A 15953-nucleotide genomic window follows, 5' to 3' on the forward strand; every position below is an offset into this window, starting at 1 on the left:
AGAGAGAGAGAGAGAGAGAGAGAGAGAGAGAGAGAGAGAGAGAGAGAAAGTGTATGCATGTATGCGCACATGTGCAACAGAGAGGAATCTTTTTGGAAAATAAGGAAAACTAGCTATTATTTTAATTTTTCTTTTAAATACTTATTGTTATCTTTTGTTCTTACAACATATTCCTTTCCAAATATATGTCCCTCTCTCCTACTCCCAGAATCTTATAAGAAAAAATGAAGATGAAGATAAAAACCCAAACTATTCAGCAATACTAACCAAGTACCAATACTAACCATTCCTGCAACCTATCCTACTACTGGTACTAACAATAATAGCAATCATTTTCACAGCTGTCTAAGGTTTGCAAAGTGCTCTACATATAATACTTGCTTTGATCAGGAGTCCCAACCTGGTTTCCCATCTATAGTTCCCAACTTTTGTAAAGAAGGAAGGGCTTTTCATTGATTTTCAAGTATGACTATTTTTTCCCAACTGTAAATTTGCAAATAAGGCAAACTAGGACAATTTCATTTTTTTCTGCTTACTCCCTAAGAAATACTTTTTTTTAAATCTTACTGGAGAGTAGCTTCCGTGTTTGAGTTTTTACATATTTTTTTCCTAAGCCTTTTCTTTGCAAGTCAAGGGAACAAATGCATAGTGACCTAGAGCACCAGCTATTTCAGCCACAGAAAGTTTGGAAAAAGTTCTTTCTGTCATTTCTTATTTTTTGAAAAATGTTTTTTTTTAAAACAAAACCAGTGTCAGACATTTAAAAGTTCCTTCTCTATATCCCCTGCTGCCCCAAGCTACTCTAAAAATGTACTTAGAATCTGTAGATAGACCCCCAGCTACTTAAACAGGGAAGAGTAGCATGAGTCAAACTGATTTCCAGATATATTACATTGACATTGTGTAGTGTTATTCCTCTAGGTGCTGTTTGCATGCTGAATCCAGGCTTAATGGAAAGAAACCCCTTGGAGGCAGAAGTTCCTTATATAGAGAGAAATAACAGGCTGCCATCTTTTCAGACCCAAAAGAAAAGAGGACAATGGTATATAGATATATAACTTTGTTGTTGTTCAATTGTTTTACTTGTGTCTGATTTTCATGACCCCATTTGAGGTTTTCTTGGATTTGCCGTTTCCTTCTCCATCTCATTTTACAGATGAGGAAAGTGAGGCAAACAATTAAGTGATTTGCCCAGGGTCACACAGCTAGTGTGTGAAGCCAGATTTGAACTCGGGAAGATGAGTCTTCCTGACTGAGGCCTGGCACTCTATCCACTGTGCTACCTAGCTGTCCAGATGTATAATTAACTTTGGGGAATTCACATATTGGTAGATGGTAGGTCTTAGAGATAAAAGGAAGAAATCAAAGCATCATGGAATCTCAGAATTGGAAGGGAGCCTTGAAATTACTGAGTTCAATCTTAATTATCTGTACACTAATGCTCTCTGAGGGGGTTTGATTAGACAGCTTCTCACATTGCTTTCAGCTCTAGATCTATGCTTATATAAATTCTCCCCAACCTGTATCATGCAGGCTCGTCCTGAAAAGCTCCAGTGATGGGAGACTCACTACTTCTCAAGGCAGCTCTCTACTATAAACAAATTCTAGTGGCTAAAGTGTTCTGTCCCATGTGGGGTTAGGGTGAGACATCAAAAGGTAAATTTTAAGATTTGAATATTCTAAACAACAATACAAAAGATACCAAAATGTTCTCTGTTGTGTCCAGTAAAATTCTTTTTCTCTTTCTCCATATGCACACACACTATACATGTATATGCATATACATACATATAGACACATACATATAGACATACACACACGCCTGGTTTGTTGGACTGGGGCATCTTTTGTGGAATTGAACATCTCTGACTCTTTGCTGAGGAACATGTGCCTTATGGAGATGACCGAGTAACCCCTGATTAGTTTCCAGTAATCTGATTGCGGCTGTCAGGCATCCATATGTCATCCCAGCAAAAAAGAGGATTATCTGAGTAAGGAACCAAAGGTGGTATCTAGGTCCATGGGATATATACCAGTTCAGCAAATCAGAGGTACCCTCTATTAACTCTTTTACTTATGTAGCCTTTATAAAGCTCTGTGGTTTCTTATCTCAACTCCCACTCCTATATGTAAGTTAGGTTCCCAAACAGAGGCTAATCATCTCTCCCCCTCAGGTTTCTAGGGGTACCCAAGAGAGTCAGTGGGTTTTTTCCCCTAATGCTATTGGCTATAGTTCCATTCTGATGTATTCTCCATCTAATACCCTACTTATAATTAATACATCCTTCATATCATTCATTAACCTAGTGATTAGCATCCCAATATATTTAACTAATTATTATTAGTTGTAATTTACAAAGGGATATTTCCTGAAAAGATACTGTTGTGTAACCCAGGCTGGTCTTGGTATGCCCATTTCAGGTATCATGGAGGCCTGCATCTCCTTCTGCATGGATTGGAGTAGCCCCCTTTGATTGGCTGCCTGCTTCTTTAAAACTGGTATGACTGAGCAGATTGTTCTCTTATTTTGATTGCATCCTTTTCTGCTGTGTTTTTTTTTGTCAACTTCCATCTGCTTTGCTCAGCATATATGCCATGATCTGGAATCTTCATCCCTTGGACACAGCAGATAAGATTGGTTAAAAAGGAGTGGTCAAAAAGAATAGCTATAAAAGCTCACTCTCATCAGTTTTAAAGGCAGGTAGCTGATCAAAAGTGGGTACCTACCCATTAGGACATGAGCTTCCATATTACTGAAAATGGAAATGCCCAGACTAGTCTGGGTTGCAGTAAGAATGAAAGTTACAAAGTATTCACTTCAAACCCTCCAGGGTACCCTTTCTCCTAAAAAAACAAAAACAAAAACAAAAAACCCCCAACAAACTACCTGCTTCTAGGGAGAGTGGGCTCAAATTGAAAACAAATTGCTACAAAATACCCTCCCACTCTCTAGTTTACAGCAGACCATTTCTTATGTTTGGGCTGCTAGTAAATTCTTTCATAGATTCCCTTCACTAGACCTTTGGTTCTCTGGCCTTTTGAATCTCATAAGGTAATCTTGTCTTTGATACTCAGAAAAGGAAAAGAGACAAAAACAAGGGACACAAAATCCACTTAGGTGTGATGTGGTCACATAATGACCTGACTGGGGAGGGAGTTCCCCACTCAACAGCTTACAGCATTTTGTCCTTTTAACTTGAATGCAGTTAGGAAACCTAGAGAGAGTGATATGACTCATTGATGCATTTTGTCTAGACATTCAGCTCCAGCTCAGCAGCAAATCAAAACACTCCTCTTAGCCACACAGAAAACAAATAGGAAATGGTTTTGATTATTTGTACATTCTCCAAAATTTATGTGGGGGGATAGGATCAGGTAAAGCATGGTGGGTATGCTCATGAAGACTTGGTTCTCATTGGCAAGTTACCCATTATACACATTTATCAGAACAATTGAGTACTGGGTATCAGAGGTCATGGCAAGAGATGGACAAGATCATCAGGTAGGCAAGCAGTTGGCTGAATGAGTAGGTGGAAGGAAAGATAACAGTAAAATTAGCAGATTTTTCCATTGGAATATTTGTTCCACTCTGAGATCTACTGCTCTCCATGAGAAAACCTGCTCCTTGAGCATGTAGCTGCTTATTTCTATTGGCAAGCATTCAAGCTTCCTATGTTTATAAGCATTGAAGTTATTTGTGCCAACCTGGTCTGCTCTCTCTGATAGATTGTGACCTAGTTGAGAAAGGTGAATGGCAAAGCTAATGGCTGAAAAGGTTTTTAGGCTGAGGTTTCTCAGTCTGCTTTATGCATTAGTGTCAGAATTACTCTGATAAGGAGCATTTGGTCTACTATTCTTTACTGCTACCAAGGGACTGGGGTGGTAGGACATATATGCTAACACAGACTTTATTTTTGGAGGGATGAGAGCAGCAAACAGAATAGAAATCCAAGGAAGAGATCAATGTAGGAAAGCAATGTGACAATTGGTAAGGCAGCTGTCATGAAATGAACTGAATTCTAATATTATTCCTCTTATGTTCTTCGAGGGGAATGATAATAGGCAGATTTCTAGATCAGGGGGTTTTGAGGTGACAGGGAAGGTCCTGTGCCCAACAAAAATACTTCCCCTTTGCTCATTGATGTATGAAAGTCTGTGATAGATTAGTAGCTTTGTCCTTTGTTAATAATACAAATACCCCTGGTAGGGAAAACTATAAAGTCTTTACAAATTTTATTTATGTCTTTTGGTTTTGTTTCACCTCTGTTTCCAAGTATATCCATTCCACTTCTTGTATCTAGGGAGCTATTCCTTGCTGCAAAGAATAAAAATGAAAAATAAAATAGAAGCAATTCTAGAAAACTCAGATATCAGCTAAGTCCATGTTATAGGCAATGTTCCATACCCATGTGCCGCCATCTCTCTAAGGAAGGGAGGGAGGTATGTTTTCTTCTCTCTCTTTGGGGTTAAACTTGATCATTACAATTATGTAGCATTTTTTTGTTCTTTCCATTTAAAATTATTGTAGTTATTATATAAATGGACAGATATGTGTATAATTTTCTAGTTCTGCTTAATTTACTTTGCATTAGTTCACATAAATTTCCCCATGCCTCTCTGTAGTTTTAATATTCATCTTTTCGTATGGTACTGTAATATCCTGTTATACTGACATACCACAATTTCTTTAGCCACTCCCCAAAGTGCCGTTATAGCATTTTGGTAAGGACACATAAAGTCTTAGCAGTAATTTACATATTAGTGAGGAGGAGATAGTCCTGGGAGAGACCTTAGAGGTTCTCTAGTGAAGAGCTACAACCTACGGAGAAATGACTAAGGCTTTGCCCTAGATCACCATAATTTGAGGAGGCACTGATAACATTTGCCATTTCCTTCAACAATTTAAGATTAGCATTTAGTTACCAAGAATAATTAAAATGGGAAACCACGATGGTAAGTGCTTCCTGCCTCTGGGCACAACACTGACACCCCAGGGGAACTCCCATGCATTAGAGATATTTTGCTGGGTTCCAGGGCTATGTAACCCCCACCCCCAATTTAAGTTGACTTTCAAAGCTGATCTAAGGTCAAGTTTCATTACGTGTTCTCTGGGCACACATACATACGTAGGAGTGTGAGAACACATGTTAGTTATGACTGTGATCTAGTCCAACCTTTATCTGAAGAATGAATTACTTCTGTACAACAACTTCAGTGAGCAGTGATCCAATCCCAGGAGACCAACTTTTAGGACAGATTTTAATAAAAGAGAAAGAATCCCACTAAATATTGACTGCTTGAGGTAGGGGAGGGAGAAGGTAGGGAGAAAGGTTTTGAAAAGGAATATTTGGACCAAACGCTTGCCTCTGTCCATGTTTTGTTTTTTCATATCTATATTTCTATTGCTAGCTACCATCCATCCAGTAAGAAACTGTCTTGAGATAGGTCTGAAATGAAACAATAGGGAACTTAATTTCTCTCTGCGTAGTAAACATAAATTATTCACAATGATAATAGCCCACATATCGATAAGCCCTTTATGGTTTACAAATCACCTGCCTTGCAAAACCCTTGAAAGAAGTGTATCAGTATTCCTGCTTTAACAAGAAGGAAATTGAGGTTTAACAAAGTTGTGTCTTGTCCACAGTAATAATATCCCAGTATTTTATGACTGGGAAGGACCTGGGAGACATAATTCAACCATTTCTTCAAACAACAATCAGTCAACAATCGTTTTTAAGAGGCTACTATGAGATAGGAGGGGTGATACAGAGTAGTAATGAAATATCCTCTCAAGGGGCTTATAATCTGTCATCTAAAAAAGTTATAGATAAAGAAACAGAAGCTCAGAGAAGTGAATTGATTTTGTCCATGGGCACACAGCTACTAGGAAGCAGTATGGGGTAGTAGAAAGAGGGATAGCCTACGAACTAGGTATACCTGGGTTCAGATCCTGCCTCAGACTCACACTGGCCTTGTCACACAGCTGGCTTACTTGTGACCCACAATGCTTCTCAGTGCAGAGGAAATGGATTAAAGTGTGAGTGGCAAAAGTTTAACAAAATAAGTAAAACCATAATGAAACATAGATAAGATTGTATTTTAAAACTAAGTCAATATGCAGCCTGTAGGGGTCTTTAGTACCATTTCTATGTGAATTTGACATCACTGCTCAAGGTGACTCTCTAAGACTATAAACTTCAGATAAGTTGACAGTTCCCTATTGTGATAGTAATGGCAATTAACGATTCCCCTGTATTGGCTTGGTTTTCAAATTGATTGTGTTAAAACCCAGAGTTTGTTAATCCCACCTGTGGGATGGGCTTGTTGATGTGAAAAGAAAGTCCTGAACTGGGAGGAGCTGGTGATGTAGATTTGGAGAGACACTAGAGAGAGGCGGAAGATCTTTTTGGAAGCAGCACCTCGTGGAGAGAGAGAGACTAAGAGAATTGCTGGTGGCCGCTTTGAATTGCCCTGGACTTTTGAGACCTGCCCCCTGAGCTGCCAAGGACTGAGGAGACATGGCTGTTTTGCTGGTACTTTGTCTGTCTGATTTGATGTTGTTTTGCCAGATTTGTCCACTGGTGAAAGACAGTTCTTTTGTTGAAGAAGTCCTGGAACCTGGCTGTTCGCTAAGAAGCCCTGAGACTGTCCTGCAGACAGAGAGTGAATACTGTCCACTGGTGAGGGACAGTGCTGTTGTTGCAGGGGTCTGGAGACTGTCCTGTAGACAGAATGAATACTGTCCACTGGTGAAGGACAGTGCTGTTGTTGCAGGGGTCTGGAGACTGTCCTGCAGACAGAGTGAATACTGTCCACTGGTGAAGGACAGTGCTGTTGTTGCAGGGGTCTGGGAGCCTTTCTGTTGGTTCAGAAGCCCTGAAGAAGGATTTTCTTGTTGTATGTTTACAGAAATCCTGGGAGAGGTCTTTTCTAATGTGTTCAGGGGTTCTAGGACTGTTCTACAGACAGAGGATAAATTCATGAAGGGACTGGCAATGTATCTTATGGCCTTGCTAAGCCTTGTCTCCCCAGGAACTAAGATTGCTGAGAACTTGCCTCGTGTCAAGATGAAGAAAAGACCTCCATTTGGGTATTAAGTGCTGTGTTTAAACTTGATGTAACTCTGGGGTAGATTCAATTGTGATCCAGGGGTGGGGAACTTTTGACCTTATTGTGCTCTGTGATTGACAAATGAAGGTACTTTACCTATGTTTGGAAACTAATCTCCATTTGAGAAAAGGGTTTTGTGGTGGACCAAATGAAGGTATAGCCTAGGGGTGGAGAAGTATTTAGAATAGAGACTTTGTAATTGATTGAATGATTGGAAGGTCCTGGGGTGGGGTAGTACTCGGAGATTATTTAATCACACTTAGTAAATGCTGTATTTGGAATGATGTCATGTTTTGATCTTCTCTGTTCTTGGTTTGTCACTGAATAAAATGGAGAGCACCTATGCTGGTATTCTGAACCTTGGGAAGTTGTCTTTCCTTGGCATTACATTACACCTATACTAATGAAATCACAGTTCCAAATCCTATCCACAAAGCTACTATAATAAATGTCAGGGTCAGGATTCAAACCCACATCTTCTCCTGGATCTTCCAGATCCAGGGCTTTTCCACTACATTATAACTGAAAACAATTATATTTGCTTCTCTGTCATTGAAGGGTCCATATCATGTTGGTATTGTGTTGGTAAATTGAAGAATTTGCATAAATACCTTTGGAATTCGGATTACTAACCCACTGGAAAAAGCAATAGATTTTTGAAAGGATTTAGATTAGAATAAGGAATACCAGTCTTCAAAGCCCACCTCAGTCACTTTCTTGCTATGTACCCTAGGAAAATAATTTAATCTCACTTTCAATTTTCTCATCTGTAAAAGGAGGGGGTTGAACTAGATGGTCTCTAAGGCCCCTTAAAATGTTCAATTTATGATCTCAATTCTAGGACCCAGAAATGAAGAGGAAGGAGTAAAGAATCATAAGAAGAAAAAAAAAGAGGTAGATTTTGGAGGGAGAAGGAATAGATCAGATAAGAGAAAGAATGAACAAATGAGAGAATAAGCAAGATTTAAGAGATCATGTGATGCAGAAACCTGCCACCTGCCTCTAAATATTTTCTTTGAGCTTGACACTTCATTTCTTAAAAGAGGAGGTTATGGAGTCAGAGACACATTTATCTTCTTGAATTCAAATCTGGCCTCAGACACTAGCTGTGTGACCTTGAGCAAGTCACTTAACCCTGTTTGCTTCAGTTTCCTCATTTATGAGCTAAAGAAGGAAACGGCAAACCACTCCAGTATCATTGCCAAGAAATCCCCCAAATGGCATCCTGAGAAGCAAAACAAATAAACAAACAAAACCCCCAAAACAAAATCAACAAAACCAGAAAAAGAAAAAAGAAAAAAAAAGAGAAGGTTATATGGGTTTAGAATTGGGGGGTAGGAAAGAGAAGAAGGAAAATGAAAAGCCCTCTTTACCATAGTCTGGTTAAATAAGTAAGAAGCATGGACCCAGATATTTTTTCTTATGGAAGCATCCTTTTGCTTCAATAAAACGAAGGCTGATTTGTCCTAGATAATGTTTTCCCCCATAGGCTGCTATGGGGGGAAAAACACAAGCTTAATTTCAGGACTACTTATGGGAAAAATAACTTTTGGGGACTGTTGTAGCTTATGAGTTTCTTGCCCTTTGCCTCAAGACTCAAATTTGCCCAAGTGCAGCCAGATTTTTTTGTTAAGTAGAGCCTGGAGTCCTACTTAGGGAGTGTGTCCAAAGGGAGAACATCTGGGTGGGCTGAACTTATTTTCTTTTTATTTAATTCAATCGATTCAGCCAAGCAGCTCTCACAGGGATGCTGCAGCCAGAACCAAGGCATTATTTTTATTTGAGCTTTTGTACCAAAGAGCAAATCTGCATGCTTCTTCTACTAATGTGCTTTCCAGATGCTACACTTTGAGCTCAGGCAGTATGCCCCTGTAATTGAGATAGTAACGATAATAATAATTCTTATTTTTATTCTTAATTAAGGTTGCAGTCACTTGGGTTTTCTGAAAGTGAGAAACGTCTGGCAATTCAGTGGAGTGCCAAATTTCTTCAGCAAGCCAAATGTCGTGTGTGGGGAGAAAGGAGACAGAAATGTGATTGAATGCAGGAGCCAAAGGACCAGGGAGGGAAAGATGGAGACATCCACTTGAGGCCAGGGATTAAGCTAATGAGAATATTGCTATTATTCTTCCCTGACCCCTGGAACTCTTGCAGGGGAATCAAATATTAAAATTAACACTGAGGGCTTGAACTAAGACTATAGCATTATCAGGTCCTGTGCTACTGGCTGCATCTTATAATGTGGGATCCGTACCTTTGTCCTCCACTTTCTTCTTAGCCAATTTCCACACATTGTAAATTCATGGAACTGATGTCTCCTAAAACATACTTGTTCTGGCTATAGACATGTTAGTGGAAAAAGACTTAAAAACTTCTGACTGTTTGTGAAATTTTGTTAGGTATTGTTTTCTGGGGTGGGCGGGAATTTGGGGGAGATTGCAGACCTGCAATTTCATCAGTGTAGGGAACTAACTCCTTGTGAGGAACTCCCTTTCCCTATATAGATGAGTAAAAGTTAAGCAACTTAAAATTTTCCCAAGACTCTCAAAAGTTGAGTGACTTGCGCAGGGTCACACAGCCAGTATGTGTCAGAGGCAAGACTTAAATGAAGGTCTTCCTAACTCTAAGGCCAGCTTTCTCTCCTCTATTGCACACTCTCTCTTGAGGTTATTAGGTATCATTGGACATCACCTAAGGGGATTCTCCCAAGATAGAAATTCACTGAGTCATGAGATGTCTGGAGCACTCAGTTACTTCAAATTGTCCAAGGGCAAAATATAAAGCGGTCAAAGTTTCCTCTTTATGTGCAGCATTTTTCTACCGCCTGCGGCCTCCAATGCCATCTTTATATGCTCCCAATTGATCAATCAGATTCTGCATTCTGGATGAGTTTGCTTATAGGACAACAAGAAAAGAAGGAATTAAATAATGAGTAGATTAGTATAGCAGGTAAGAGCACTGGAATTAGGAAAACCTGGAGTTTAAATGCTGCCTCAGACATGTATTAGCTGTGTGAGCTTGGACAAGTCACTAGTCACTTTACTTCTTTTGGCCTCAGTTTCCTCATCTGTATAATAGGAACAACAATAGCATTTGCTCTGCCCTGAGTTTTTGTGAGGTTCAAATGAAATAGCATATATACAGAGCTCTGTAAATGCTTGCTATTGTTTAGTAATTTTTCAGTTTAATCCAACTCTTTATCACCCCGTTTAGGGTTTTCTTGGCAAAGATACTAGAGTGGTTTGCCATTTCTTTCTCAAGCTCATTTTTTTTTTTTTTACAGATGAGAAAACTGAGGCAATCAGGATTAAGTGACTTGCCCAGGGTCACATAGTTAAGTGTCTGAGGCCAGATTTGAACTCACGAAGAGGAATCTTCCTGACTCTAGGCCTGGTGCTCTCTATCCATGGCACTGCCTAGCTGACATATAAATGCTAGCAGTAGTTGAAATGCTAAGGCTAATGAATGGTCACTTACAGAGAAAATGGAATTCTACTAGTACGCATAGACTTTTGGTCTGGCCATCAATTCCTTGCCTGCTGAACAAAGTAAATAAACATATGACCTTGGATACTTTTCACTTAGGGACTAATTTTTCAATGGGAACTTTAGAAGAATTAATAAGATTCAGTTTGATAGGGGAATCAAAAGGCATAGACATCCATCTGAAGCATCAGAGACTTTGTGAATCAATGTACTAAAATAACTTTAATTACTAGAAGTTTGTTTCCTAATATGCCAACAAAGTCAAAAACACCTGCTTCTAAGACAGAATAGCCATGGGGAATTTTCTGATCTGTTTTACCTTGGGACAGCACTTGATTGTATAATACTCAATTTGTTTTTCATGTGAAGCCCAGTAGGTAATTTACTTCCAAGATGTAAAGCTATACTTAAATATTAAATGAAACACAGACTTGGACAAAATTTATTTCACATAAATGACCAGAGTCATGGTACCTCTCTCTAGGGCCTACGGCCATTTCAGGCTCTTGCACCATAGCAGAGAGGACCGGAACCAGAAGAAGTCACTGAGGAGCCAAGTCTTGGCCTCACTGGTATAAGAGAATAGCGTTCACTTGAAATGGGATTTTACAGCAATGCTCTAAGAAGAAAAACATAGCAGGAGACTTAGAATCTGAACTAAAGAGTAGTAAGTTTTAATATTAGAGAGTTCATATCACTATTAATAATAGCCAACATTAAGGATAGGTCCTGCTTAGTGCAAATAATGAATCCACTGAAATGGTTTCATGTATTCAAGTTGGGACTATTGGAAGTTATAATTATGTAAAATATTGTAATTGGTTCTAGCCCAGTGGAAATATGCAGTTTAAGTTTTAATAACACTGCCACATAAGGGAATTAGTTATTCTCATTAATCTAATCTATTCTCACTAAACTGATATTAACTGTATATAGCACATTAAGATTTGAAAGCCATCATAATGGGATAAGGTTTACAAAACACTGAATTTGGAAAAAATAAAACAAAACCAAAAAAACCCTTGTTAAGTAGGTAGTAAAAGTATTTGGGTGGAGGGAGTGGGAAGGAGATGGGAGGGATCAAATTTGTAATGTCATTACACTGGTATGAGGAAACTCCTACCAATGGAATGGTTAGGTGGCATAGTACATAGAACACTGGACCTGGGATCAGGAAGACTTGAGTTTAAATGTGACCTTGGATACTAGCTGTGTGAGCCAGGGCCAATCACTTTACCTCTGTTTGGCTCAGTTTCCTCATCTGTAACATAGTGATAATAATAGCACTTAACCTCCCAAGGGTTGTTTGAAGATCAAATAAAACAATAATTGTAAAGCACTTACTGCAGTGCCTGAAACATTGTGAGTACTATATAAATGTTAGCTCTCATTAGATACCAACGCTGACTGGTACTTCCTATGGTATTTTTTATCCATTAAGTTTAGGAACTGGGAATTTCATCATTTAATAATTATGCAGGGAAATTAAGTGACTTGTCCAAGGGATAGTTGAAAGATTCAGAGTCAAGATTGGAATATAGATCTTTGCTTCTAAGTTAAGTCTGTAGTGCTTTTTCTAATAATGTTTTTTTACCTCCCCAAAACCATTTATTAAGTCCTTTTTATTCTTTTTATTAGGAATCTAGGTATACAAAGATTTAAAAAACAAACAAATAAACGATACAGTCCCTGTCCTTAGGGATAAAAAAAGTGTTTGAGAGGGGATCTGGATTCAAATCCTGCCTTGGAGGCTTACTAGCTGTGTCTCTTTGGACAAATCATTTAACCAAAGGGGGTCAGCTTCTTCATGTGTAAAATGAAGGAATTGAACTGGATGGCCTCTAAGAACTCTTTCAGCTCTACATATATGATCATGTGGAGATATGACACCTTTACACATAAGAATAACTCATTGACTGTAATAAGGGGAATGATGAGGTACAGAAAAAGGCCTTAAGAACATTTGAGGCAAGGGATATCACTTTCTGTTGCCATGATCAGGACATTATTCATAGAGGGCCAGGCACATGAATTGTACCTCAAACACAAAGAAAGATTTCCACAGGCAGCAATAAAGAGGGAGTGCATTATAAGCACAGAGAGAAGCTTGTTCATATCTCTGGAGATGGGAGAAATCAGGAGAAGATTTAGGAGTAGCTGGTAGCTTTCTCTTCAGAAAGAGAAAAGGTGTGAAGGTAGAAGAGGAACAATGAAAACTGGGCCAAAATGGAAGGCTGGAAGATCAAGGAGTTTTATTCTATCCTGTCTGCAGTTGTTCAGTTGTTTTCAGTCATGTCTGACTCTTTGTGACCACATTTTCTTGGCAAAGGTACCAGAATGGTTTGCCATTTCCCTTCTCCAGCTTCTTTTACAAATGAGGAAACTGGAGCAAACAGGGTTAAGTGACTTGCCAAGGGTCACACAGCTAGTAAGTGTTTGAGACTGGATTTAAACTCAGGTCTTCCTGCAAGCTGCCCTCCTATCTGCAACAGGGAGCAGTTAAATGTTTTTGAACAGAAGTGACATGTTCAGACCTGGGCATTAAGAATATTTCACAGGCGGACCCCTTCCCACCTTTCCCAGTCTTTTTACACTTTCCTCCCCTCCATGATCCAGTTATACTGACTTAACTTGCTGTTCCTTTGTCACAAACCTCCATCTTCAGTCTCTATGACTTTGTTCTAGTCATCTCACTAGTAGAGAATACTGTTCTTCATTTCTTTGCAGAATCCCTAGCTTCTTCTAGGACTTATCTCATTACCTCAGCAGGAGAATCTCTTCCCTCCCTATTGATAGATTTCAGGTGGGCCCTATTCTTACTATGGCTTCTTGGAGAATAAAAACGGTTTTCCTCTTTGCTTGTCCTGAAATCTCCTCTGAGTTTCAGGCTTTCATTCTAACCCTTTTTTAAAAGTGATTTCTCTCCTCCTTTTCCCAGATAGTCTGTTCTTAAAATTTTTTAAAGGCTCTTTTGTCTATTACTCTTTTTTTTTTTTTTTTTAAGCAATCGGGGTTAAGTAACTTGCTCAAGGTTACATGGCCAGGTGTTTCTGGGTGGGTGCTAAGTGTCTGAGCCCGGGATTCGATCTCCAGGTCTTCTCAACACTGGAGCCGGTGCTCTTACTCGCTGTGCTACCTGGCCGCCCCTGTCTATTACTCTTGAATGACCTTTGACTTTCTTCTCTCACTGGTGGTAGAAGAATCTTCCTTGTAGCAACTTCTTCGTCGGTCTCTTCCAACCAAACTGCCCTACCTCTCTTGCCAGCAGACCATCTCTCCTCCTACCCCATAATGTAATCTTAGCAGGCATAAGCCCTTTGGGTTTCTTCCTCATATGTCGGCCACCAGGTCAATATGCCAAACCAATCCTTTCTTTTTTTCTCTCTGAAACCTCTGCCTTCTGGTGATCCACTCAGCTATCTGTTCATAGGTAGACTTGAGACAACCGACCACAACTTACTAATGGTTCATATTTATATAGTATTATAAATCATATTTTTAAAAGTTTATTCATGTACATTTTTAAAGAAAAGATTTGTTATTGTCTATTCCCACCGACCCTTCCCTCCCAATAGAACCCTCTTTTGTTGTTACAAAGCACAGTCAAGCAAAACAAGTCAGCAAATTGCCCAGAATTGAAAATGTTTGCCTCATTCATCTCCCTTAATTGAGCATTTCTCTTCCCTGAGACAGGGCTACGTATTTCATCATCAATCCTTCTATATCATTATAGCACACTAAATGAATTAGAATTCTAATGTGTTTCAGTGTTGTTTTGCCTCACAGTATTGTGGTCATCATATAAGCTGTTCTGATTCTGTTTACTTTACCTTGTATTAGTTCTTATAAATCTTCCCAAGTTTCTCTAAATTCTTCATATTCATCATTTCTTATGGAGTCAGAAGATCTATGTTCAAATCTTGCTTCTTTTACTCACTATTTGTGGCCTTAAGCAAATTACTTAACCTCAGTAGGCTTTAGGTAGGTCCATCTATAAAATGAAGATTATACAATGTGGCTGCTGGAGTCCCTTCCACTTCCCAGGCTACTATGCATCATGCTTTCTCAACTTGAACTATCACCTCTATCTCCTCCTACTTATAACGTAGGCTTCACTGCTGGATCCCTTATCTCTGATGATTGACCTAGGCCTCTCCTGAGCTCTTGGGATTGGTCCAGGAGAGGCCACCAGGCAAATAATCTCTCTCACCTTTTCTGTTGTTGTTGAGTCTTTTCTAGCTGTGTCTGACTCTTCATGACCTCATTTGAGATTTTCTTGGTAAAGATGATGGAGTGGTTTGTCATCTCCTTCTCCAGGTCATTTTTATGGATAAGGAAACTGAGGAAAACAGGGTTAAGTGACATGCTCAGAGTCTCAGGCTGGATTTGAACTCAGGAATATGAGTCTTCTTGATTCCATGCCTGGCACCCTATCCACTGAGCCACCTAGCTGCCTCTTGCCTTTTCTAACTCTCCTTTATTGAGTCTTCCTTCATTAGAATGTAAATGCCTTGAAGGTAGGGATTATATTGACTCTTGACTGAATTTGTATCCCCAAACCTAGCACAATGTCTTGAACAAATACTTTTTCTGTCTGTCATTATGTTCTTATGTTTCAGTTCATTCATTTCTCAATCAATAACCATCAACTTTTCTGATTCATTGTATAAAGCACTTTCTTCATGTTACTGTAAGGTAGGATATTACAAGTTACTGGGTGAACACTGGATATCTTTCTGGGTCAGATTCTCACTAACAGAGAATATTGGGATGTTACAGGGTGGAAATGATGGGACGCTTTATAAGAAGGGACCACTTCCTCCTAGGTTCATGATACAGAAAAGTTAGACATAGTCTGACATGAACCCATATTTTGAGAGATTAGATTTCAAAAAGTTCAGAGTAAAACTAAATAGGCTCCTAAGTATTAAAATTCTACAAGGGGAGTCAGTTCAGTAGGGATGGGTAAGTCTCAAGAATGAATTTCTGAAGATACAAAAGAAAGCAATTTCAGTGAGGAGGAAAAACTTGAGTCATCTGAATAGACTGATGTGTATGTTCAGGAAACTAAGAAACTAATGCAGATTAAAGAGAAAAAAAGAATACTGAAGCAAGGGCATCTTACAGAAGTTGAAGACAGCAGCATGGTCTGTGCTTGTAAATAGCATCACAAATTTTAAAGCTCAGAATGAACTGAGGTCGGCAGGGAAAACCAAGGGCAACAAAAAAATTCTCCCCACCCTCTCAACTGTTTTTAAGAAGGATAGTATGATTGCTTTAGGGGAAAATGACAGAGAGAGAGAGAGAGAGACAGAGAGAGAGAGAGAGAGAGACAGAGAGAGAGAGAGAGAGAG

The 15953-nt window shown here is 39.1% G+C and overlaps 1 protein-coding gene across 6 annotated transcripts in view; it reads left to right on the forward strand.

Annotated features, from left to right (window-relative positions):
- MLIP (muscular LMNA interacting protein) overlaps window positions 1–15953 on the forward strand; it is a 396856-nt gene that overhangs the window by 101877 nt on the left and 279026 nt on the right. For 5 of the 6 annotated variants that reach the window (XM_069070633.1, XM_069070635.1, XM_069070636.1 and 2 more), the window contains exon 2: window positions 2422–2499. The exons of the other annotated variant lie outside the window; for it this stretch is intronic. In XM_069070633.1, the coding sequence (XP_068926734.1) occupies window positions 2422–2499 (78 nt within the window). The remainder of the gene's footprint in view (window positions 1–2421; window positions 2500–15953) is intronic. 6 annotated transcript variants of the gene reach the window in all.

Source organism: Petaurus breviceps, unplaced genomic scaffold, assembly GCF_028583685.1.
Source record: "Petaurus breviceps papuanus isolate PSGF00001 unplaced genomic scaffold, PetGlider_PUasm1.0 90822, whole genome shotgun sequence".
NCBI lineage: Eukaryota > Metazoa > Chordata > Mammalia > Diprotodontia > Petauridae > Petaurus > Petaurus breviceps.